This window comes from Euleptes europaea, chromosome 4 (assembly GCF_029931775.1).
Source record: "Euleptes europaea isolate rEulEur1 chromosome 4, rEulEur1.hap1, whole genome shotgun sequence".
Taxonomy (NCBI): domain Eukaryota; kingdom Metazoa; phylum Chordata; class Lepidosauria; order Squamata; family Sphaerodactylidae; genus Euleptes; species Euleptes europaea.
Genome location: NC_079315.1, coordinates 45,358,600 through 45,383,045, shown reverse-complemented (window position 1 = coordinate 45,383,045; position 24,446 = coordinate 45,358,600). Strand labels below are relative to the sequence as shown.

The following is a 24,446-nucleotide window of genomic DNA, read 5'->3' as shown; positions in this document are numbered from 1 at the left end:
CACCATGAGCAGGCATGGAACTGGGGAAGGGGCACCTGGGGCAGGAGAGAGCGAGGGAGGAGGTGTGCCATGTGCATGTGAGCATGCACGTGCTGGAGCCAGGTTCTGGTGGTCAGAAGGGCGGTTGCTGCAATGCCGCCATGTGTTTGCCCACCCCTGGCCTCATGCGTAGCTGCTGTAGGTGTGGCGCGCATGATGAGGAAAGTTGTGCTGGGTAGTGGTGTGCACACCAGCTGTGCTGCGGACAGGAAGCTGCACTGGCGCTCGTGCCACAGTGGTGGCACTTCTCTTCTTCATGCCTTGGGCCGGAGTGCTTCCCCCCCCCCCGACTCCCCAAGATCTGACCCTGTCCATGAGGCACAATGCAACCATTACTTAAAGAATTCCCCAGTCATTTCTAGCTGAACAGTAATATTTTTTGTAGTTCACGAGTTTTTGTCCTCACTTCTGTGAACAAAGTTTTTTTTTCTAGAGCTACTGCTTCAACATACAATCAGAGTTGCAAAATTACTTAAAATTGCAAAGTATCAGATTCATATTATTAGGAGCCAGCAAACATAGGCACAAGGGCTACTGGATCTCAAAGACCACACACAAGGACTGACATACACTCACAGCTCAAATCACCTTTCCAGTATCAGGTGTAAAAATCACCTTACCAGATTTGTGCTTCTTGTGTTTGACTTTCTTTTTCATCAAGAGCAACTTATTCTGGATCTCAGGCTTATAAGATTTCAGGGAGTGAAGGTGAATTTCACGCTTCCTCTGGAACTTTTCACTCAAAATATCTTTTAGTTTCTTTTTTTTCTTTTTCTTCTTTTTTGCTCGTACTTTACTAAGCTTTAGTGTTTTGCTATTTTCTACTGAATTCACTTCTCGAACAACTTTGTGGCAATTCATATCTGAATTATCAGTGTGATTCCCATTCACATGCATCTGGCAGGTTTTAAGAGTGTTATCTTTTAACGGAGTAGCCTCAGTTTTCACTACAGAAGATTCACCACATTTCCCCCCATTCTCCACAATCCTGATTTCTCCTGGGCTGAGAGGTCCCCCAAAGCCAGCATTCTCTCCCAGAACAATGCTTTTATCCCTATTTTCTTTACAGCAGTCTGTTGTAAAGTCACAACCCTTATGAATTTTCTCTTCACATCTGGATTTCATTTCTTTTTCTGTGGCAACATTCAAATGGTCTAAATGGACCTTTGCTGAACAAAGATTTTTCCCGTGCTCTGCCTTTGCATGAGACAGCAGCTCTTCTTTAGCACCACATCTAACCTCCCCATTGTTTTTGGTGGCATATTCACATTTCACTTTTTCCAGTTTAATGCGTAGAACTCTTTTTACCTTGATTGGAGGAACTGGAAACTCAGGGGCATGAAAAGGCCTCTGTTTGTAAATCCGGACATCTGCACCACAGAACTGTGGAAAATGAACATAGGCATTTTCTAAGTAATCATAACCTAAAATCACTTCTCTGCACTCATGGATAGGCTGCCCAAGTACTGCATCTTGTACATCTTTTTGGGTTTCATACACAAAATCACAAAGGCCTTTTAGTAGCCACACTTTTTGACTAAATGAGAGTTCATGAAATGCTTTTTCCTCCAAAGGATTCACTTCTCCAAGAACTTGAAAAAATTGAGGACAAAGACCAAGTTTTTCTGCACAGCTGTCCGGATTGTCAGTTTGCCCCACAGCTGTATACCACTGCTGTATTTTTTGTCGAAGTGCTGCTTCCCAAGCCCTATAAGGAAGAGTTGGCCTTCGATGCAAGGTAGATCTCCGATGAGGAGGACTTAACAAAGAAGTCATTATTTTAGACAAAAAAGCACTACACTGTGGCATTAGAAGGCAGCGTTCTAACTCATAGAAGACTATTTCAGGCAAGTTTAAAATATGCTGTGCTAAACAAAGGAAGTGACCGATAGCTGGAATTTCCCACATGTGTTCCATTCGAGTGGGTGCTGCTTGACCTAGGAGAGATTTCTCCCATTCTTCTATTTCTTTGTGACTAGCTTCCTCTGCTTCTTTTCTTTCTTGTTCTCGATGTCTAACAAAGCAAAAGAAAATCAGTTTTAATATTAAGAACTTTGAGAAGAATTTAGAATATAACTTGTGTCTAAAATAAAATTATTTCTACTGAATACTGGATAACTGAATTAATACTATTTTTAACTATCATAATTATAGCCCACCATTCCTCCAGTGAGCTTAGTGTGGTGTACATGATTCTTCCCTTCCCCATTTTAACCTCAAAATAACCCAATGAGATAATTCAGGCTGAGTAGCCCTAGGTAACTTATCTGTATAGGGTATCCCCAGTCCCAGTGTGACACACAAATCGATCAATCTCTAATGCCCATGGGCACTGCTGCATACATCACAGATGTGTTTCCTGGTGCCTGCTTCCTTCTTGAGTCTTGGATATAAAATCCAAAGGGTCTTGAATGGAATAGGGAAAAAAGGGAGTGCTGAGATCCATTCCCAGCTCACTCATTAGTAAAGCACTGGCCTTGTTCTGAACAAGCATATGGTGGTCACCACTGCATCGCTGGTTTGCCAGTAGGGTTGCCAGGTCCCCCCTAGCCACTGGCAGGGGATTGGGGGTAGTTTTGCCAGATCCAGTTTGGGAAACTGTTGGAGATTTGGGGATGGAGCCTAGGGAGCACAGGGACCTCATTGGAGTACAATGCCATAAAGTTCACCCTCCAAAGCATCCATTTTCTCCAGGGGAACTGATCTCTGTAATCTGGAGATGAGCTGTAATTCCAGGTCCCACATGGAGGCTGGCATCCCTACTTGCCATAGAAACAGACTTTTATGTTTCAGAGCTTGGCAACCTATCACTGTGGCCACACAATTAGCAAGCCTTCCCTTCCCTTTGAACTAAAAAAAAAGCATCGTTTTCCAAAGCAACAGTTGATCCTACCCCTCCCCAATGGCAGTCATTTTGTGACTGGCCTAACATTACACAATAGCCATTTTGTGGTGGTACTTTTCCTTCTTACATTACTTCATAAGATGTATACCATTGGTACTTCCTTGTCATAATCCAATGATTAAAGAAGCCACATCCACCATTATGACAATACCTACATACTCTATTGGATAAACAAGAAAATGCATTCAGATCCATTTCTTTAATGTAATTGTGGTTTTTGGAATTCTTTAGATTACATACTTTTAAATCAGTGAGTTTATAATTAAGGTATCATGCTGACATTCAAATTATCAACAAATTTGCCAACAAATGGTAGTCCACTATTAGTCCATTGTTGAATGACATAAAAATGCATGTAAACCAAGTTCTTTTTATTGCTTGTTTATATATACAGTCTATACTATTCAATGGTAGTGGGTAGGTAGGTAAGTAAAATTTATTGTGTAAGGTCAAAGGCCATAACAATATAACAAAAACAACTGTGCAGGCAGTAATAAATATAATAATAAAATAAAACACAGCAAGGTTAAAAACAGTTTAAAAATTGTCAGGACCAGGGCAAAACACAGATTGTATCAGGGCGAGAATGTAGCACAAATCTTGGCTGCCAATGCATACAGTGACATCATATAGATTACACAGTGATCCTCATCAGATAAGAAAACGAATTTGTCTTCCACTGAATGCTGGGCTAGCCTAGATAAAATGGCTGTAAAAAAACTTGGCCCTGGGAATCGAATACAGGTTGCAAGACAGGACATAATAAGGGAGATCCTCCAATTCCAAGGCTCCACAGATACATACATACTCATTGAGCAACTAGTATATGCTGATAACAGCCCGCTAACAAGGGAGTTGTCATTGTTTGAAATCTGAGGGCTGTAAAGGCGTCTCTAAGTTTGTGGAAGATCAATGGTAGTATATGAATTAATTTCTTAGCCAGTTGTTTTCTCTAATATTAAATTAAGTAGTGCTTCTTAAAGCAATAATTAAATTATAGGAAATTGGGGTTTCTCTAAGTCAGAGAAGTTAGCCTTTTACTGTGGTGATTACAACCTGGGTTAAACCTGTATTTATTTATATACAACACATTTGTCACAGCTTTAATAAAATAGGTAGCAATAATGAGAAAATGTGGGCATTAAACCAGTAAACTCTGAAGGCATGGTTCTTAATAAGCCTAACAGAAGTCCAGCATGTTGGTGATGCCTGATGAAGTGGACAAGATGTTCAGAAGCATGCTGCCCACTGTATCTACATTCAGCCCTTGCCCTTTATTGCTGATGGTATAAAGCTGGGCTAGGTTGGTCGAATGGGTCCGGTACATAATAAATGCTTCCTTGAGGGAGGGTGCAGTTCTGGCCATCTTGAAAGATGTAGTCATGTGACTCCTCCTGAAGAAGGCATCCCTAGTCTCCACTGACCTGAACAACTACCACCCAGTAGCCAAGATTCCGTTGGTTTTTTTTGGGTGGGGGCAAGGTGCTTGAGCAGATGGTGGCCATGCAGCTTCAGGCAGTCTTGGAGGGGATGGACTATCTAGACCCATTTCAATCTGGATTCAGGCCTGGTTTTGGGATGGAAATGGCCTTGGTTCTCCCCTGACTGATAATCTTTGCCAGGAGAGTGACAAGGGGAGGGCGTAGCTGTTGATCCTTCTGGACCTCTCAGCCATAGTATCCTTCTGGAGAGGCTGGTTGAGCTGGGAGTGGGGGTACCATGCTTTCATAGTTCTGGTCTTACTTGACTGGCCAATTCTAGAAGGCACTGTTCAGGGACTGCTGCTTGGCCCCATGGCATTTATGCTGTTATGGGCTATACGTAATGCTTTAATTGTGAAAGTTAATGACTCTAAATATCTGGAGGCTAGAGATTCTAGCAAAGCTTTGGATGTGAAATTTTATGTTTCTCCCACTACAGGTTATATCAGGTATCACAAGGTCTCATCATTGACACCCATTATATATGGAAATTTTGTGTTTTCACCTGCAGAGAATTTTTTTTATCCTACTGAGAAACTTCTCACAACAATGCATAAGACTTTGTTGCAGGCATTGGACTTAGCACAAGGTCAGCAGATTTGAGTTTATTCTCCCCTGCGCTCCCCACGTTTACAAGGCTCTCTCTGGTAGGTAGTTGACGTGGTTATCTTATTTTGAAGATACAAGATTTGAATTCCATTATGATGATACCTTACCCCAGCTTAATAATTTGCCAGCTGTTGAAAATAAAGCTTCAGCTGCTATTTTGCTCCCACAGTTGGATTTACATAGTTATTCTGCTGTTTTTTATAAAGATGGTTCTGCCATAACAAGCCCTATTCCTGAGAAATGAAATGCGGCTGGCATGGGAATTGTCCAAGGACACTATGAATCAACAGGACAGTTTGTTGTAGATTGCAAATGGAAGTTCCCACTTGGAGATCATTCTGCACAATATGCTGAAATTTCTCCTTTGGAATTTGTCCCCAAGCAGGCTACTTTCATTAAAGGACTTATTTTAATTCTTACAGACAGTAATTATTTAGCCAGATCTTTCAATTAAGACATGGACACTTGGATGTTAGCAAATGGAAAACTATAGCAAAAATTGCAAAAAATCACCCAGAAATACAAGTTTTACATGAGCCAGGGCACAGACCATTAGGATCTTCTCTGGGCACACAGGGAAATATTATAGCTGACACGTTAGCTCAAAAAGCAAGCCACTCTATACACACAATGATACATACCAAGTCTTTTACTGATATAGATCTGATTCAATTGACCGTAATAAAATACTGACTGACAATGTCTTAATTCATCCAGGCCTAATCCACTTAGGTATCCAATAAAATATTCTTATGTGAGAAATGTACAAGGTGATGTTATTGTGACTAAACCTGATGGTGAGTTTGTGTTGCCACCATGTGCAAAATGCCCAAAGCTTATTCGACAGCTCATGCTGGCTTGGAGGTATTCATGGTGGAAGGGATGCAACTCTGGTTCACTTGAAGGAAAAGTATTGGTGGCCTAATATGAAAAAGGATGTTGTTTCTGTTTTAAGTCAGTGTTCAGCTTGTCAGGTTGTAAACAGCTACAACATGGTTCAAGTTCCTTATATTGGACAGCAACATCCCAGCAAGCCATTTGAAAAGGTATTTATGCATTATATTGGTCCTTTGTCTCCTTCTGAAGGTATGGTAAATATTCGTGTGTAGATTGATGGCTGCACTGGGTTCACTTGGTTACTTCCCACTAGGACACAAACGGTTGAAGCCTCCATCAGGGCACTCACTGCTTTCATCTTTACTGTGATTCTAAACATATTGCATATGGAACAGGGTCCAGCTTTCACTGCTGGACAGTTTAAGGACTGGGCCAAGACCCTGGGCATTACCTTGGAGTACAGTAGCGTTTATCACGCCAAAGTAGTGGTAAGGTTGAGCGAAAAAATGCAGAAATTAAACATGCCTTGACTAAGATCCTGCTTGGTAGACCTAAGTGATGGGCCAAGTTTATTCCTTATGTAATATTTGGTTTGAATTCATACAAAAGCTCTGCTAATGTTAAGTCACGTTATGAACTCATGTATGGTGCCTTCCTTTATCTTCTTTCACCTCTACTGATACCACAGTATCTTGAGATGAACAGCTGGCTTTAATTCAAGAATTATGCTTGTCTTTAGCTTATGATGCCTCTATTCCAGAACCTACGTTGCTTTACCCAGGCCTCCTTGTCCAGGAGAGAGTAAATAGGCCATCTCAACTTTGACCTTGGTGGAAAAAGCCCACTCCAATACATACAGTGTCGAATCCTAGAACTATTACACCAATGGCCTGGAAAGAAAATTGTCAATAGATAACATAAAGATTACTAGCCATCAGCATGGTCTTCACAGCAAACCAGTGGCTGGATTGGAACACAGCTCAGAGACAACTACCCCATGACAACACTAGTGTCCTCAATGATGTGAGTACATCTTTGACACCTGTTTCTACTTCTCTACCATGGACTTCTAGATGGAAGCATTGGGCCTACCTGATCTGTACCAGGCCTACTCAAATATGCTTATGGATCATATTTGCATGTATAATTTTTTTTCTTAACTCTTGGAGCAGTATTATCAGTGATCCTACGAATGCAATGGAAATATGCAGTGGAACAGCCTGGTATGATGTTGACTTGGAACCAGACGTCCCACCAATCGTATACAACATATGCACAATCTTCTAGACGATCACGGCGTTCTATACATCATGCTTGGGAAGTGATTGATGTCAGTAGTTATGGACTGCCTAATGGATGGTTCTGGGAACCTTATCCCCATCCTGTAATTACCAGGGAGAGGGTACTCAGAATATCCCAGGTATTGTTGCTCGATGGACACTGGATTGCACAAGCTCAGGACATTACTTCTCTAGAAGGAAAACAGAGTTGATTGCATGCCCTACAGGAAGAAATTGAACAACTACATATGAACGTTCATATGAATTTCAAGTTAACTCTGGATCCGGTACACAGACAAAAGGACTATATAACAGAACGATGTTACGAGAATTTTGGACATTGTTACCTGATTAAATGGAAATTCATCAACCAACTCAGTTCACAGCTGGCCCACTCAAGAGTTTATTGTGGATCGGTGCCCATTGCTGGATGCAAAACGAATGGGTTATGCAGACCAAGCTATATGGGACTATTATAAAGAAATAACTTATAGTGTACCAGCTAATTATACTGCAAACCGTGAAAGACTTCAAGCGTATTATATGATTTTCAATGACACTACACAAGTGGTTTTCTGCAGTGATCAACTGTATGGATCCTGGCGGGATTATGATTAGGGGAGTACCGTGAAGAAGCAACAGCTTCTGAAAAAACTGAAAGAGGAACTAAACATAGACAGAATCACCTTAAAATCAGGTGCTCTTCCTCCAGAGTGTCACAATGATGGCAAATCTAAGATGTTTCGTACTCTAACCAAGGAGGATACTTGTCAATATCCTGAAGCAGCTATGCTTTTAAACTGCACCTATTTTTCTTGGTTGATGTGGGAAGGAGATTGCAGTTTATGGCAAAGTGATGTTGATAAATTGCCACAATGTGACAGAAGAAGCTTTCACAACAGACATCCATACCACTGTACTTTTCAATGGACTATGCACAATAAGACAGGTAACTGGGTACGGTGTTTTGATAAGAATTCTTTATGTTTGTTGCATACCAAATGGTCACGTGAACCACAAGAGGACAAAGGATGGTTGACTTTTAATAAAATGATGTGGGCACCTCATTGTATAGAAGAAATGAAGATAACTTCAGATAACCTTTCTATCACTTCATTGTTTGCTCAGTGTTCTAAATGGGCAGAAAGCAAACCAATCTATAAGATTGTTTGATATCTGAGACATTTTTTTGAGTACTACAAAAAGATTTATTAATGAAATGCCTTCTAATAGAGCTTTTCTCCCAGTATTCGAAGTATTGAATGCATCTGAAATCTCTGTGATGGAAGTAGGAGAGCATTCATCTCTTTGCTCTACACAAATAAGACATAAAAGAAGTATTAATAATAATTTTGCTAAGTTACAGCAAGGAAGACTTTTGTCTATCAAGAAACTGTCAAAAAATCTGATCTTAATGGCAATGCTCTGGCAAAAGGAATTCATCTTTTAAGACATCATGTTGTAACCCTCATGGAAGCAACACTACACGATGTAAAAACACTTACAGAACATTCCACTATAAGTTTTATTCATCAACATATTATGAACATGAAACTTCTTTTACTGGACCACAAAATGGATTGGTCCCTCATGAATGCATCATGGATTCAAAATGAACTGAATCTTACAGCTGAACAGATGAAAATTCTTAAGCATACTGCAAAAACCTATATTTATGACATTCATACAAAGGCATCATTAACTAATTAAAAGGCATAAATATCTTTTTATTTAGAGTTAATTGTCCCAGAGGCAATATATGTACCAACTGGAGGTTAATTAATGTCAGACACCTGGTAAGAACTGGTAATTATTTGTCAAAAATTATGGTCATTTCTTATTTTGATTTAATTAATGATCATTGTGGTAAACTGACTTATCTGAAAGTTTATAATTGCATTGCTGAAGGATATCATATATGTAATGATGTTGTGCTTGTTGAACCATGTGGAAATCAAAATGGATCAAATTGTAAAGTGACGGCTGAAAGGGTTGATAGTCCTTATCTAAAAATTATTCCTTTAAAAAATGGAAGCTATATTGTTATGACTGATCAGCAAGATTGCAACATGCCAATGTATCAGGTTACTTTAATAACAATTAATTCCACAGTGCGATGTTTTGGGCAACAAATAGAACTGCCTTTGAAGTCCTCAGATATGCTTGTTCTGGGAACACTGAATATCCCACGGATCAGAGTGATACTCTCTTCTATGTTAGAAGTTCTCACAAATTTGAAAAAATTTCAGATACATGTTTCTTCCTCCTGGGATAGAATCATAGAATCATAGAGTTGGAAGGGACCACCAGGGTCATCTAGTCCAACCCTCTGCACAATGCAGGAAATTAACAACTACCTCCCCCCCACATCCCCAGTGACCCCAACCCTCGCCCCGCAATGCAGGATCCCACAATATAGAATCATAGAATCATAGAGTTGGAAGGGATAGTATAACTGAATCATAGAGTTGGAAGAATCATAGAGTTGGAAGGGACAGTATAACTGAACTCATTCAGAGGTCTAAAGCAGAGCTTCTCAGGTTGGATTTACATGAAGGTGATTTGCCTGAATGGCTACATACTTTGGGTGGAGCATTTGAAACAGTTATGCCTACTCTTGGTAAAGCCCTAACCTCAGCTGGAGAATTTGTAAATAAGATTTTAAATGGGGCCAACAGGGCTCTGGACTTTTTGTTATATTTGAAACCAATATTAATAATTCTTGTCATAATTATAATTTTAATCCTATTCGTGAGATTGTCGTTATGTCTTCCACATCCCAAGGCCAAGAAGATCAATCAATAAATGATGACAACCCAGGACGTTCTGAAGCCACTGCAGTGTTGGATAAGGTGCCAAGAAAAAAGTCTCTTCCTGTGTGGCAAAACCTTCAACTCAACAAATATCCTGAATGGACTTTTAATCTGATGAGTTGTATTTTATTTCTCAAAGTAAACAGATTATTGCTTACCATTATAGGTGTCACAGTTATGAATCTGGCTCAGGCTTGTGGAGATTGAAATATACTTGTTGATATTGTTATCACCTGATTATAGAGCCTATATGCTTCATAAAAATTCATCCAGGTATGTAAATCCCTGATATGGCAGACAAAAAACCAAATTGCTGGACACATTTAAGTAGGCGTATGCAGCGACAGCACTGTCTACATAGCTTTCAGGATACATCTATAATGTTGAAATCTTCTGCTATAGTTGATATGATCACACCTAAGTCACGTACCTACAACACCCAAAACATTTACAACTACAGCCACACAAACTGATATTCCAGCATCCACATCTATATCTCATGATGCCCTGGATTTAGGCATAAACACTGAAGAATCACCATGCCTTCCTATCTTACAGTCATCTGACCTTCTTGATCTTCAATTGCCAGACAAATGGTTCTCTATTGATGGTTTGAATTTTGATTGGTCTGAAGCAGACGCATCCTGGTTAGATTCTGTAATTCAAGACTTGGAAAGCCACTGATTTTATATGCTATGTAAATGGTTATTGAAGTCTTTTCATTTATTTGTTTATATTCCTTTGTATTAACAATGTAACCTGTATTAAAAATAGTTGTTATGTGTGTTGCCTGAAAAAATACTGAGATGTTCCAGGAGAGGGTGTTATGGGCTTACCAATATGGGACCATATGGTATTTTGTGTTCCTCTTATTGTTAGTTAATTTGGTACATCTACAGAATTTTTCCATTTCAAAGTATGTAAAAGCATCTCTCCCTTATACATATGTTCACATAGCACATATATTCTGTTTGAAGCTTTGACAATAAAACTCAGTTCAAGTTCAAAAGTTGTGTCCTGCTTATTGTAGGTGATTAAGCTGAATAAGATAACTTATCTCTTTTAAGGAAGGGGTTCATAGAATCATAGAGTTGGAAGGGACCACCAGAGTCAACTAGTCCAACACCCTGCACAATGTAGGAAACTCACAACTACCTCTCCCACATACACCCAGTGACCCCTACTCAATGCCCAGAAGATGGCCAAGATGCCCTCCCTCCCCTGAACTGTCCAAGGTCATAGAATCAGCATTGCTGACCAATGACCATCTAGCCTCTGCTTAAAAACCTCCAGGAAAGGAGCACTTACTACCTCTCAAGGAAGTCTGTTCCACTGAAGAACCGCTCTGTTAGAAAATTCTTCCTAATGTCTAGATGGAAACTCTTTTGATTTAATTTCAACCCATTGGTTCTGGTCTGACCTTCTGGGGCAACAGAAAACAACTCGCTACCATCCTCCATATGATAGCCCTTCAAGTACTTGAAGATGGTTATCATATCCCCTCTCAGTCTTCTCCTCTTCAGGCTAAACATACCCAGCTCCTTCAACCTTTCCTCATAGGACTTGGTCTCCAGACCCCTCACCATCTTTGTTGCCCTCCTCTGGACACGGTCCAGCTTGTCTACATCCTTCTTAAATTGTGGTGCCTAAAACTGAATACAGTACTCTAGGTGAGGTCTAAGCAGAGCAGAGTAAAGCGATACCATCACTTCGCCTGATCTGGACACTACAGCAATTACCGTATATACCCGTGGATAAGCCGACCCGCGTATAAGCCGAGGTGCCTAATTTCTCCCCAAAAATGGGGAAAAATTAGGCACCCACGTATAACCCGAGGGTCGGCTTATAACCCCTCCCCCCCCGCAGGCTTACCTTCTGGGCTCCTGGCGGCAGGAAGCGGCGGATCCGGCAGGGGCGGCCTTCCTGCAAATGCAGGAGGCCCCCCCAGGCCGCTCTTGGCGGCAGGAAGTGGCGCGGGCCGGCGGTGGCAGTGGCGTGGCCTCCCTGCGGCCACAAGAGGCCTTTGGAGGCTGCTCCCGGCCGGGAAAAGGGGGCGGGGGCGGTGGAGCGGCCTCCCTGTGGCCGCAGGGGGCCTTTGGAGGCCGCTCCCGGCCGGGAAAAGGCGGCGGGGGCGGTGGCGCGGCCTCCCTGCGGCCGCAGGGGGCCTTTGGAGGCCGCTCCCGGCCGGGAAAAGGCGGCGGGGGCGGCGGCGCAGCCTCCCTGCGGCCGCAGGGGGCCTTTGGAGGCCGCTCCCAGCCGGGAAAAGGCGGTGACGGTGGTAAGTTCCCCCCTTCCTCCTCCCTCTACCATATTGACCCGCGTATAAGCCGAGTTCGGCTTTTTCAACCCTTTTTTTGGGCTGAAAAACTTGGCTTATACGCGAGTATATACGGTAACCCCAATCTCACTAGCCCTCCTCACTCAGGAAACAGCAACTCTTTAGAATCTCTGGGTCCTGCAGACTCTCATCGAGGTGCCTCAGCTTCTGCCTCTGGCGAGAGAAGCCTTCCTAATTCTAAGAGCCTAATCACCGAAAAGCATAAGACCGCTTCAGGTCCTGCAGCGTTCCACCTTGCTGACAGCCAGCATGGTGCAGTGGTTAGAGTGTCAGAGTACATGTCAAGCCTGAGGTCCTCTCCAGGAACCCCCAGGACTTGTTGTAACGTAACCAAGGTTAGGTCAGTCTATTCAATAAAATACCACAGCTTTAAAAGGAAAGCTGAAAAAGGTTTTATTTACAAGAAAACACAAATTAAAATACAAGTTACAGATAAAGCACACTGGCAATAAAACAAAAACAGGCTATCTAATCAGAATGCTCACTAACTGACACTAGCAGATATTCTTACTTACAGCTCTGAGTCAATCCTGGTCACAGCCTCACGGCTGGGCATAAATCTTGCGTAACAAAGTTGCAGAGTAACGAAGTTCCAGGCAAATAAAGCGTAGAGGTAGCAAGGCGTCAGAATAAAGAATAAAAGGAAGAAGAGATAGCCATCATAATACCTAACTGTAATTATGGATCTCTAGGCTGGGGTCAGATGATCCCTCTGGGCCAATCAGGGCCCTGGCTCGGGAGAACCCTCTAATTTGGATCTAACCCGTTCTAACCAGTATTCTTCACACACGGGAGAATGTTCTCATCCCCTCTCCCAATATATCACAGCTGCATTGTTTTACCCAATTAATCTGAAAGTAAATGTCCTTGAACAACTACCTCATTGGCCTAACAAGCAGCAGGTGCAGGCCGTTAAGTCTCTGAAAACCGACTTTGGAAAATGACTGCAGCTAACACTTAGCATCTTTAGATGGAAAATTAAACTTTGGTCAAGAAGGAAAAAGAATGAACCCTTCTGGCTTGACACGCCCCCTTCTAAGAGTTAACTCATTGACGAATGTTAATGTGGTAACTCCACAAATATATAACAGTTACATTGCAATCCCACATGGCTACTAACAATACAAACATAAAGAAAGAATCAAATTACAGTAGTTTTTGAAAATATGTAAGTAAGCAATGCAATAATACACAGAAAAACTCACTCTTCACGACGACTAAGGGCATCTGCCACCACATTATCTTTACCTTTGATATGTGAAATGTCGAACTGGAAATCTTGAAGGCTTAAGGCCCACCTCAAAATTCTGGCATTAGAACCTTTCATCTTATTTAAGAATGCCAGGGGGTTATGATCTGTCTGGAGATAAAATTTTGCCCCCATCAGATATGGACGCAGTTTATTAACAGCCCAAACAATAGCTAATGCCTCTTTCTCTGGGGTAGAATAAGCACACCCCCACTGTAACAACTTACGACTTAAATAAACAACTGGTTGTAACTCATGGTTTTCATCCCTCTGAGCCGGAAGAGCTCCCGAGCCTCTCTGGCTCGCATCTATCTGAAGGTAAAATGATTTACTGTAGTCTGGCGGTCTCAAAACAGGTGCTTGCACCAATCTTTGCTTTATTAAGTTAAAGGCCTGTTGACACTCTGGTGTCCACACCACCTCAAGAGGTGCTTTTTTCTTACAGAGATTAGTAAGTGGTACTGCATCTGAAAACCCTGAGACAAATTTTCTATAGAAATTAATTAACCCCAGGAATGATTGTACTCCTTTCTTGGTGGTGGGTACAGGCCATTCTACAATGCTAGCAATCTTGGCCTCCAGGGGTTTGATTTTACAACTCCCCACTCGATGTCCCGAATAAGTGACCTCATTGAACCCGAGTTGGCATTTTCTTGCCCTTACAGACAAACCAGCATCATGCAGTTTCTGCAAAACCACTCTCAAATGATGTAAATGCTCTTCCCAAGTATCTGACATAATAAAAAAGTCATCCTGGTATGCACAAGCAAAAGGCAGACCCTCCAAAACCCGGTCCATTAACCTCTGAAAAGTCTTACTAGCCCCATTTAACCCAAATGGCATTCTGGTTAACTGAAAATGTCCAGCATGACACACATCAGATGCCTCTGGGGTTAAAGGAATCTGATAGTATCCACGTACACAATCAAGTGTAGAAATATATCTCGCTCTTGCCAATTTTCCCACCAAATCATCAATTCTAGGAGTAGGGTAAGGATCAAGTTCTGTAATCCCATTAAGCCTTCTATAGTCAATACACAATCTACACTCAGGGGGATCTCCTTCAGCTAATCTCTTCTTCTGCTCAACGACAATAGGTGCACCTCATTTACTGGTTGACTTTTTAATAACTCCCCATTTCAACATTTGTTGAATCTCAGCCTCCACCACCTCCTTCATGGCTTTATTGATCTGGTAAGGCCTAGTATGAATAGGTGGATGGTTGCCAGTATCAATGTGATGATAGATTATCTTTCCTGGCACCTCTGAAAACAAAGGTTGAAAACACTCCACACTGCCCTCATTTCCGTTTGCTGCCTTTCAGGAAAATTCTCAGGAAATTGCAGATCTTGTAAACTATTCCCACCCTCTGATGACAGCTCAAGGATTTCACAATCCTCTTCCTGAGCCACTTTGACAGGCAAAATCACATTAGCTTTGTCTTGACCCAATTTTAATCCATTGTCATACAACATAGTTGGCTTACTATCATGAAAGGTTTCTGACTCTCCTTGAGGCCTACCGTGTTTCCCCGAAAATAAAACACTGTCTTATATTTATTTTTCCTTAACAAGACACACTATGCCTTATTTTCGGGGGATGTCTTATTTTTTATTACCATAAGTACGGTATGTGTCTCGAGTCCGCGACCTGGGGCGGAACCTCGGGACTGCGCCTCTCTCCCACCGCCACACCGGGGGATCCTCGGGGAGAACCCCAATGCCTGGGGAGGCAACACCACTTACTAGGCCGGGGGGAAGAGGAGGCAAGGGCGGCCGAGCCCGCCGGATGCAGAGCCGGAGGGGGAAACGGGGGGAGGCTGAGCGCCGACCTTGCACCTCGGGGAGGCAACCCCACTTACCAGGCCGGGGGAAAGAGGAGGCGAGGGCGGCTGAGCCCGCCGGCGGCGCGGGTGGATGCAGAGCTGGAGGGGGAAACGGGGGGAGGCCGAGCGCCGACCTTGCACCTCGGGGGGAAGTGGGCTGGCCCGAGGCAGATGGCACGGGTCCTGGGGGTGGGGGGACAACCCGGGGGACCCGACAGAGGCCAAAGCTCGGCCCCGCGTTCCAGCGGGGGAGCGGGAGTCCACCGCGAGTGGCAGCAGATCGCGGGGGGAGCCGTCAGTGGGAGAGGGGAGTGGGGAGAAGACGGGGAACGGGAGTGATCGGCCCCTGGGAGGTCGGGGCCCGAGCGCGGGAACAGGGGAAGACTGAGCCCAACGGCCCATGGAGGCCGGGGCTCAGGGGAGTTTAGTCTCTCTCTAGCCACGCCTATACCTATGTCTTATTTTCGGGGTATGGCTTATATTGTGCAAATGCTTGGAAATCCTGCTACGGCTTATTTTATGGGTATGTCTTATTTTCGGGGAAACACGGTAATTTGTTCTTGCAACAAAATATTGCCACTGCAGCTCTCAGAAAGGTTTTCAGTCTCTATAGGAGTTTCGACTGAACAAGTATCATGGTTGCCATTCTCCCGACCTGGAGAATCAACATTTTTTTCCCCACCCCCTTCACGATTAAACTCACGGTTTGCTTGAGACCTAGTAATCACTGGCTGCATCTTAGCACATTTAAATAAAAGATCTCCGCCTACTATGAAATTATTTTCTCCTTGTTCATGCATTAGAACTAACTTAGGCCCATTCCAGTGCCGAAATTGCACATGGATCTCTACTAGAGGCATGTGATTTATCTGTGAGTCAAAAGCTTGAACTTTCAAAAAACCCATGGGTTTCAAATCAGTCCCAGCATTTTTCTGTGAAAGCTGATATCTGCCCTCGTATCAATAATGGCTGCCACTGCCTTATGATGATTTATAATCACTTGCTCAGTTCTCATTTGTTCAACCCACACTTTTTGTTCTTGAGAAATTAATACATCAGTGTCCAAAACGTTAAGCTTGTTAACAGCAGCAATAAGTCCAACCTGAGCAGATTTCTCATTCCCTCGACTATTAGCTGTAAGTCCTTGAGGCCAGTTTTGAGGAACTGAATGCCTCCTCACTACTTGACTAGGTAAAACCTCTGATGCATACTGTATTTCTCAGTCCTCTCCACTCTGTTGTTCCACTGGGCCAATAACACTCCCACCAATACATTGGACTTTAGCTGGGACTTGTTGTTGCTTACTTCTCCACAAAGGACAGTCCCTTTTAATTTACAGATTGCTCCAGTTAAAACTGCAACGTAAAGCTCAGGACTGAAAGATCTCTTAAGACATGTGCAAACCCTTTCACATACATGTCAGGACTACCTTTTTAAAAAGACTGCAGTTCTTTGCTCTGTTGCCCAGTTTTGCGCACAGTATGTCAGGTTACATTCATAAAATGTGTGCGTGTGCATGTGCATGTGTGTGTGTGGTGGTGGTCAAGGCCGGCCTTGGTCTGAGATAATTGTTCCCCTGTCTCAAACCCGAAATCCTGGAGCAAGCCTCTCTGTTGATAATGTAACCAAGCTTAACCTGGTTTTGGACTAGCAGATACATCATAATGCAACACACCATAAAGCAAAATAAGCTATATTAGAAAGAAAGTAAAGAAAAATATTTTAAAAACAATCTAGTTCCAATAAAGGGTTTAAGCACACAAAAATAATAAAGCTGACTTCCCAAATACACTTACTAAGGTTCTTGTAGTGTAGGTCTTAACTTCTAAGAGCTTTAGCAAATTCAGTCCATGGCCAAGCAGCATAGGCCATCATAGATGGCACACATACTAAGCAAAGGGACAAGGGACGATGGAAGGGAACAGGATGGAGTGGAACAGGGAAGGATAAGGCCAATTAAAACAGACTACATTTTATAGAAAACTTAGGCCACCGATCTGATCTCTTCCCACCAAACACCATGCTGTTTCGAAAGAGTCTTCAATAAGATGAACAAATTCCCCCCTCCCATCTGTGTCCAACTGCAAGCTGTGAGCTAATTAATAGAACTGCTGTGAGCAACCTTGGGATGGTAATATACTTGAGTATAAGCCGAGTTTTTTAGCCATGATTTTTGGCTTAAAAAACTCACCTCGGCGTATACTCGGGTCAATACGGTAATTCGCCTGCCGGGCCCTCTCCCAGCGCGCTCCCGCCGGCCAGCTGATGGGCAGGGTGTCCTGACTTCTACCCCCCACCCCACCCGATCGCGCCTTCTGCGCAACAGCGGTGGCGGGTTCTTCCCCCACCCCACCCACCCGATCGCGCCTTTTGTTCTCTGTGTTCCCTGCCTTTAGAGGTAAGCCTGGTGGCAACAAGAAACAGGGCTTTTCCAGTAGTGGCAACTCACTTGATACCCTTCCCCCTGAGGCTTGCCTGGGGCTTACAGTGTTTTCTTTTAGGTGCCAAGCCAAAATGTTCTGTTCATCCAGGGTTATGTTTTGAGACTGGCTGTGGCTTTTTAAATGTTAGATTTTAATTAATATGTTTTATTTTTTATTACTTTTATTTTGTAATCCACCTTTTGTAAGCAGGTTCCAAGAGAAGCAGCAATAAAATGTTCTAAATAAAATAATAAATAAATAAATAAATAAATAATGGTTGCACATACTGTAGAAAATGGAAGAATTCTAAGTTATTTTACATTTCAAATATAAAACTATACTGACAATACTACAATATGTAAAGAATACTTTCTTAGATTAACACCTGGAACACTTAGAAATATTTCTAAGGTAGTAAAATAATGATTACTAGACTGGCTGCCCGTTCCTGAGTTGGGAGGAGGTGGATCCGCAGTGGCAGGGAGCGGCGCAAGTGTGCCACCTCCTCCAAGGCTTCCCAGCCGCCAACAGAGGGAAAAAAGCCCTTTTGAAAAGTTAACAAATTTAAAAGGGGAAAATGCTCCACAGCGAACAGTCCCCTCAAACCCTCTAAGGCAGGGGTCGGCAAACTCATTAGTCAAAAGAGCCAAATATCAGCGGTACAACGATTGAGATTTCTTTTGAGAGCCAAATTTCTTAAACTTAAACTATATAGGTAGGTACACTGTTTATTAACTTAATAAACTTTAACTAAAGTTTTAAGTCTTAATTAAACTATAGGTACACTGAATAAAACTTGATATCATACTTAATAGTGATCTTATTTATTGATAAAAATTAAATTGTAAGTCCCTGCCATTTCCCCCTCTCCGTCTGGAGTCCTCGTCTGGAGGCCTGGTCTACCGCCATAAAAGCCTATTGGTGGACCTGGCCTCCGGCTGAGTCCCGTTGGGAGGCCAGGTCTACCCATTGGCTTTCTTGGCAGTAGACCTGGCCTCCGGAGGCCCATAGAAGCCAATTGGTAGACCTGGCCTCTGAAGGGGGACTTTTTCCCCTCCTTGGAGTCCAGGTCTACCGCCAAGAAAGCCAGTGGGTAGACATGGCCTCCCAATGGGACTCAGCCGGAGGCCAGGTCTACCAAAGGAAGCCCGCCCCGCCCAACAGCTGATAGGTGGCAGGGCGGGCCAGGAACCGCCGAGCCGCCCACCCAGCAATCGTGCGGCTAGAGGGGAGGGGAGGCTTTAGCCTCCCAACCATTGAGGGCAAGGGAAAGGGGGACCCGGCCATTCTCCACGGCGGGGTGAGGGAGAGACAGTGCTCTCGCTCTCTCTCTCCGCAGCCGGCTGCCGGCGCGAGCGGGCGCAAGAGCAGGGGCTCCGAACCAAGTTCGGAGAGCCGCACTCAACGGGCCAAAGAGCCGCATGTGGCTCTGGAGCCGCAGTTTTGAGACCCCTGCTCTAAGGTGTTAAGAAAGCATTACCATCATACATGTCCATCAAACCATGAGAAGGAAAAAAATTAAGCCTCATGATGTAGGATCGATACTTTTGAATGCTTTTTAGCATAAACAACAGTCAAGGTGACCTATACAGAAACACAGACAAAGTACTATAAAACTGATGTACACTTAACATTAAAACTTGGCTTGGAATTTGCCATCACTTGGTTCACAGTGCTACTTGTACAGACATAGGTTGTTGGCTTTCTGACTATCAGCAATGCACTGAAGATTTTAAAAAATCCACAATCAAATAAATCACTAAGTAAAATGAAAGTCTCACAATCTATCAGATAAACATATAACTAAACATATTGGAACCACCAAACCTTTCCTTTATTTAACTTTTCTCCCACTTTTCCTTTCAGTATAGTATACTCAGTCTACTGTGAAATGATTGGCGATAGGGTGTTAAGCAGGGTGGATTTGATTTAAATCAAATCTATTTAAATCATTAGTCAGTAAGTCTAGATTTAAGTCATCGTTTTCTACACTCTTTTATGGCCTGCTGCCATTATAGGTTTTCTCCTCTGGGCAGAGAATAATATGATGAACCTCAGGCTATACACAAAGATCCCAAGACTTGTAGAATATTCTACTCAAAAGGTTTCACTTTCATTTTTACTGCTTGCCCCTCCCTCCTCACAGTTAGCTCCTTGTACAGATTTATTCCATTCCAAACAAACTTCTGTTCATTGAACTTCTTCAAACCTAGCACTTAAGGGGTAAAGGGTTGATTCTGTGTACATAGATTTGCAAAGGAACAATGGGATTAAGGTCTTTTTCTAACTTTGTATGTTAATTTTATAACATTTTTGCTGTGAAGAACAGGTATGTTACCTCTGCAGACTCAAATTCATAGTTCTGAGAACTGCGAAACCAAGCATCTGTGATAATATCTTCTAGATAGACAAACTGCCCAAATTAGTCTTACATAAACCTCTGGAAGAGCATGACATTGTGAATGGATTAATGGAATTCATTTACCAAAACATTTAAACATTGCATGAGTATACAACCTCATGCTACATAATTAAAAACTAATCCTTATTTCATGGTGAATAACCTTTGGAGAATAATGTATCTTAAATAGAAAACAATCTTTAGATAGATTTTTTCTGAAAAAACATTTTATTTTTTAAAAATATTATTTAAATTTTTAAAATTTGATTTTTAATTTAAAAAATTATTGATTTTTATCCACCCTGGTGTTAAGTCACTTTTTAAATATGTGTATGTACTGTACTACCCTGACCTGGATGGCCCAGGCTAACCTGATCTCGTCAGATCTCAGAAGCTAAGTAGGGTCAGCCCTGGTTAGTATTTGGATGGGAGACCACCAAGGAATACCAGGGTTGCTGTGCAGAGGAAGGCACTGGCAAACCACCTCTGTTAGTCTCTTGCCATGAAAACCCCAAAAGGGGTCACCATAAGTCGGCTGCGACTTGAAGGCACTTTACACACACACACACACGTACTGTACTGTAATTATATGCAAGTTCATTAAACAAGCTCCACCCTCATCTGATTATGCCATTTGAAATGCCCTGTCCTTGTACAACCTGAATTCTTCTGGTAGAACAGTACATCCCAAACAAGCTCAGTAAAGGATGACCAGGGTCCAAGTGCTTTCAGTATATGAACACCATGCTGGTATGAATCTTCATACTACAGGTATGAATCTTGACAACTACAAGCACAGAAAAATCCATGCACAGAAATAATAATTTTCACAACCCTTTAGCTTTTAAATATACAGGTTACCATGTGTGGCTTGGAGGAAATATGGGGGGGACAGACTTTTAAATAATGACTGCGTTATCCAGAATTATGCTTCTGCCATTCTTCCAAGCTCCACCCTTGCTCATAATTCAGTGACCTGAGTAAGACATATGTGACGAACAAAGAGAAGTTCAGAGGAGAAGTTCAGAGGAGGGGAGTGGGTGGAGCTAAGGAGCTTACTCTCTGGCCATTAATCATGGTCAATTTTGATACTCGCTCAAAGCTCTTTTTTAAAATGCGACTTTAAAAATGTCTATTCAAGGTTCCGACACAAAAGGAGAAATTCCACACACCCCACACTCGCCTGCTCCTTCGTTCCTGTTTGCATAGCCATTAGCATGTGTCTAGCTAACGCGCTGCTGTTATTTTGCAGGCACTACTTTTCGTGCTCGTCGTGTCTGTTCATCCCAGTTCTTCGGAATACCCCCTCCACGTGGTCTGCCTGCCTATACATATTATCTAACAACTCCTCGTCTCTATAGAGCTTTTTGCTTGGCTAGATTGAATGCTAACCCTTCTATGGTAATGCAGGGCAGAATTCTGAATATACCATACTCAGACAGGATCTGCCCTTGCTCTTCTGGCTCTATTGACTCATTAGCCCATGCCCTTTTGGAATGCCGCTTTTACGAGGAACTTGGATCGCACTATATTTTCCCCCTTTTAATATACAAATCCAATGCCTCTGTGACTGACATAATGCCTTTTTTACTAAGTGATAGGGACCCCAAGGCTACATTGTCAGTGGCAAGATTTGTTTCAGTCCTTATATCCCTCCAACACTAGATATATGCTGCTCAAGATCAATTGATCAAGGAGCTTCTAAGGGATAAAAGGAAAGGAAAGGAAAGGTTATTTTGCAGGAGATTCTTTGTGACGGGGGCGGAGCAAACACCAAAGGTTGTGTTAAAGGGGCTCTTTGTCATGGACTCACCTGATTCTGTGAGCTCAGAGGGTGAACTAGAGCACTTAGCAATCTCGCCAGAGAATGCAGCCGACATGTCTCCTGAACCAGCTGCTAGATCAAAGGAGGCAACAACGCCAAGTCAGGCGAAGACCCCCTCGGGAAGCTAGCTATCAGAAGGAGAGGATTCCTCCCCAGAAGCTCGCAGGAGGAAAAGATTGAGAGCTCTAATGAGTGAAAGGCGGAGGTCTGCGAGACTTCTGGCTAGGCAAGAGATTGCAGCTGTGGAAGATTAAAGTGATTGATGGCCAGACCAGCCTCGCTCTGAGAGTCAGCTGGATTTAAAGAACTGAAGAAAGGAACCAAAGCGTGGGAGCAATGTACTGATCTCTGGTCTCAGTGACGCTACACCTTGATATCTCTCGCCTGCTTTTGACCCGGACTGTCTTGCCAGTGACCCTGACTTTGGACTGCCTAATTGACAACTCTGCTGCCTCGACTCTGATAAGTACCAGCCACGGCCTGACTTCTGGAATTGTTTATTGGACTTTGCATTCCCCGCTGTCTTCCTGCTTAGTGCAGCCTGCCGGCTGCAGAAGCCTCCGGCTTCGGTTTCCTCCTTGGCTTCTGGCCACTCCCTCCCTTGCTCCCTCTGCACCGTGCTGCAGTAGCAGCCCAGCCTGCCTGCTTGGCCAGTACAGATTGCTTCCACCATCTCACGGTGCTACTCTTGAGGGAGGGTCTTGTGGAAAACTCCAGCATGGAACAGGCCCTGGAAGACCTGACTGAGAAGAACCGGACCCTGCAGACCCAACTCATCCAACTGACAGCGGTGGTCTCCCAATTACAGGCACAGATGGCAGCAGGAGCTGCCCCACTGTCACCTGCTAGCAAGTGCCCCCTCCGTGTTCCAAAGAAGTTTGATGGGAGGCGGGAGGATTTCTCTACCTTCCTGGCCCAATGCCGCCTGTACATGAGCACCCGGGCCCAAGTCTTCACAACAGACCAGCTCAAAGTGAGCTTTGTGATCAGCCTGCTGAAGGACCAAGCTGCCTGGTGGGCCACGCCCCTCCTGTTGCAGGATTCTCCGCTGCTTCAGAACTACTCTCAGTTTGAGCAGCATCTGAAGACTGCCTTTACCGAGGCACATAAGGAGGGGAACGCCAACTGACTTTCAGCTTCTGGTCCAGGACCTGCAATGGAATGATGCTGCCCTCTGCGATCAGTACCTGGAGGGGCTTAATTATGAGGCCCTGGGTGAAGTGGCCCGAGTACACCGTCCTACTACCTTGGCCACCCTGACTGACCTGTATCTATGCATCGACGGTTGTCTGGAGGATCGTCGGCAGACACACAAGGGTACCAAGGTCAACTATAGAATGGATGGGAAAACCCCGGCATCAGCTTTAGCCCCTTCCTGCACCAAGGCCACTCCCAGACATGGGGGAACCCATGCAACTCGGGGCGATGCAGCCCCACCTGACCCAGGAAGAAAAGGCATGCTGTCGGGCCGGCAACTTATGCTTATATTGTGGGGGAAGGGGTCACTACGCATGCACCTGCCCAGAGAAATGACGGGGGCCATTAAACCCCCAGCCCCAGGTGAACGCGAGCCTCTTAGCCTGGGGAGACTCTTCCACCAAGGCTCCAACCCACCCAGGATCCAACACCTGCTAATCTCTGTCTGGATCCTATTACCCGGTAACCGGTGGCTCCTGGCTCATGCCTTGATAGACTCAGGTGCCTCCCAGTCCTACATGGACAGCACCTTCGCCCAGCAACATCAAGTGCCTCTAAGGCCCCAAAAGCAGCCCATGAAGGTCGAGGCTATCGATGGTAGATTGCTTCAGTCGGGCCCAGTGAATCAGGAGACCGTCCCTCTCCTGCTGTACGTCCAGCAACATTCGGATCCGACGTCTTTGGACATCACCCAGATGCCCTGTTTTCTCCTCGTCTTGGGCATGGATTGGTTCCATCGTCACAACCCGGCCATCAACTGGTGTACCCAGCAGATCACTTTTTCGCCTTCTGCCACAACAGGGGCACACCTGACAGTCTTGGGCTTGTGCGCCGATACAGAGGGGAGTTAACATCCTCCAGAATACCAGGCCTTCAGGCAGATTAGTTACCACTCCATTGTCCCTACGACTGCAGAATTAATCTCAAGCCAGATGCTCCTCTGCCGGTGGGGCAGTTGTATTCCTTGTCAGAACCCGAATGCATTGCTCTCCAGGAGTTCTTAACCAAGAACCTGCAATGTGGGTTCATCCAGTCTTCCTCTTCCCCCACCTCCGCCCCGGTTCTCTCTGTGAAGAAGAAATGCAGGGAGCTCAGGCTCTGCAATGACTACCGAGCTTTGAACCGCATCACCATCCGGGACCGGGACCCTCTCCCCCTCATCTCAGATTTGTTGGAACAAGTCAAAGAAGCTACCATGTTCTCAAAACTCGACCTGCAAGGGGC

At 43.9% G+C, this 24,446-nt stretch overlaps 1 protein-coding gene across 2 annotated transcripts in view; it reads right to left on the bottom strand.

Annotated features, from left to right (window-relative positions):
* LOC130476180 (uncharacterized protein KIAA2026-like) overlaps positions 1 to 24,446 on the bottom strand; it is a 61,875-nt gene that overhangs the window by 21,402 nt on the left and 16,027 nt on the right. For both annotated transcript variants that reach the window (XM_056848059.1, XM_056848060.1), the window contains one exon: positions 660 to 2,053. In XM_056848059.1, the coding sequence (XP_056704037.1) occupies positions 660 to 2,053 (1,394 nt within the window). The remainder of the gene's footprint in view (positions 1 to 659; positions 2,054 to 24,446) is intronic.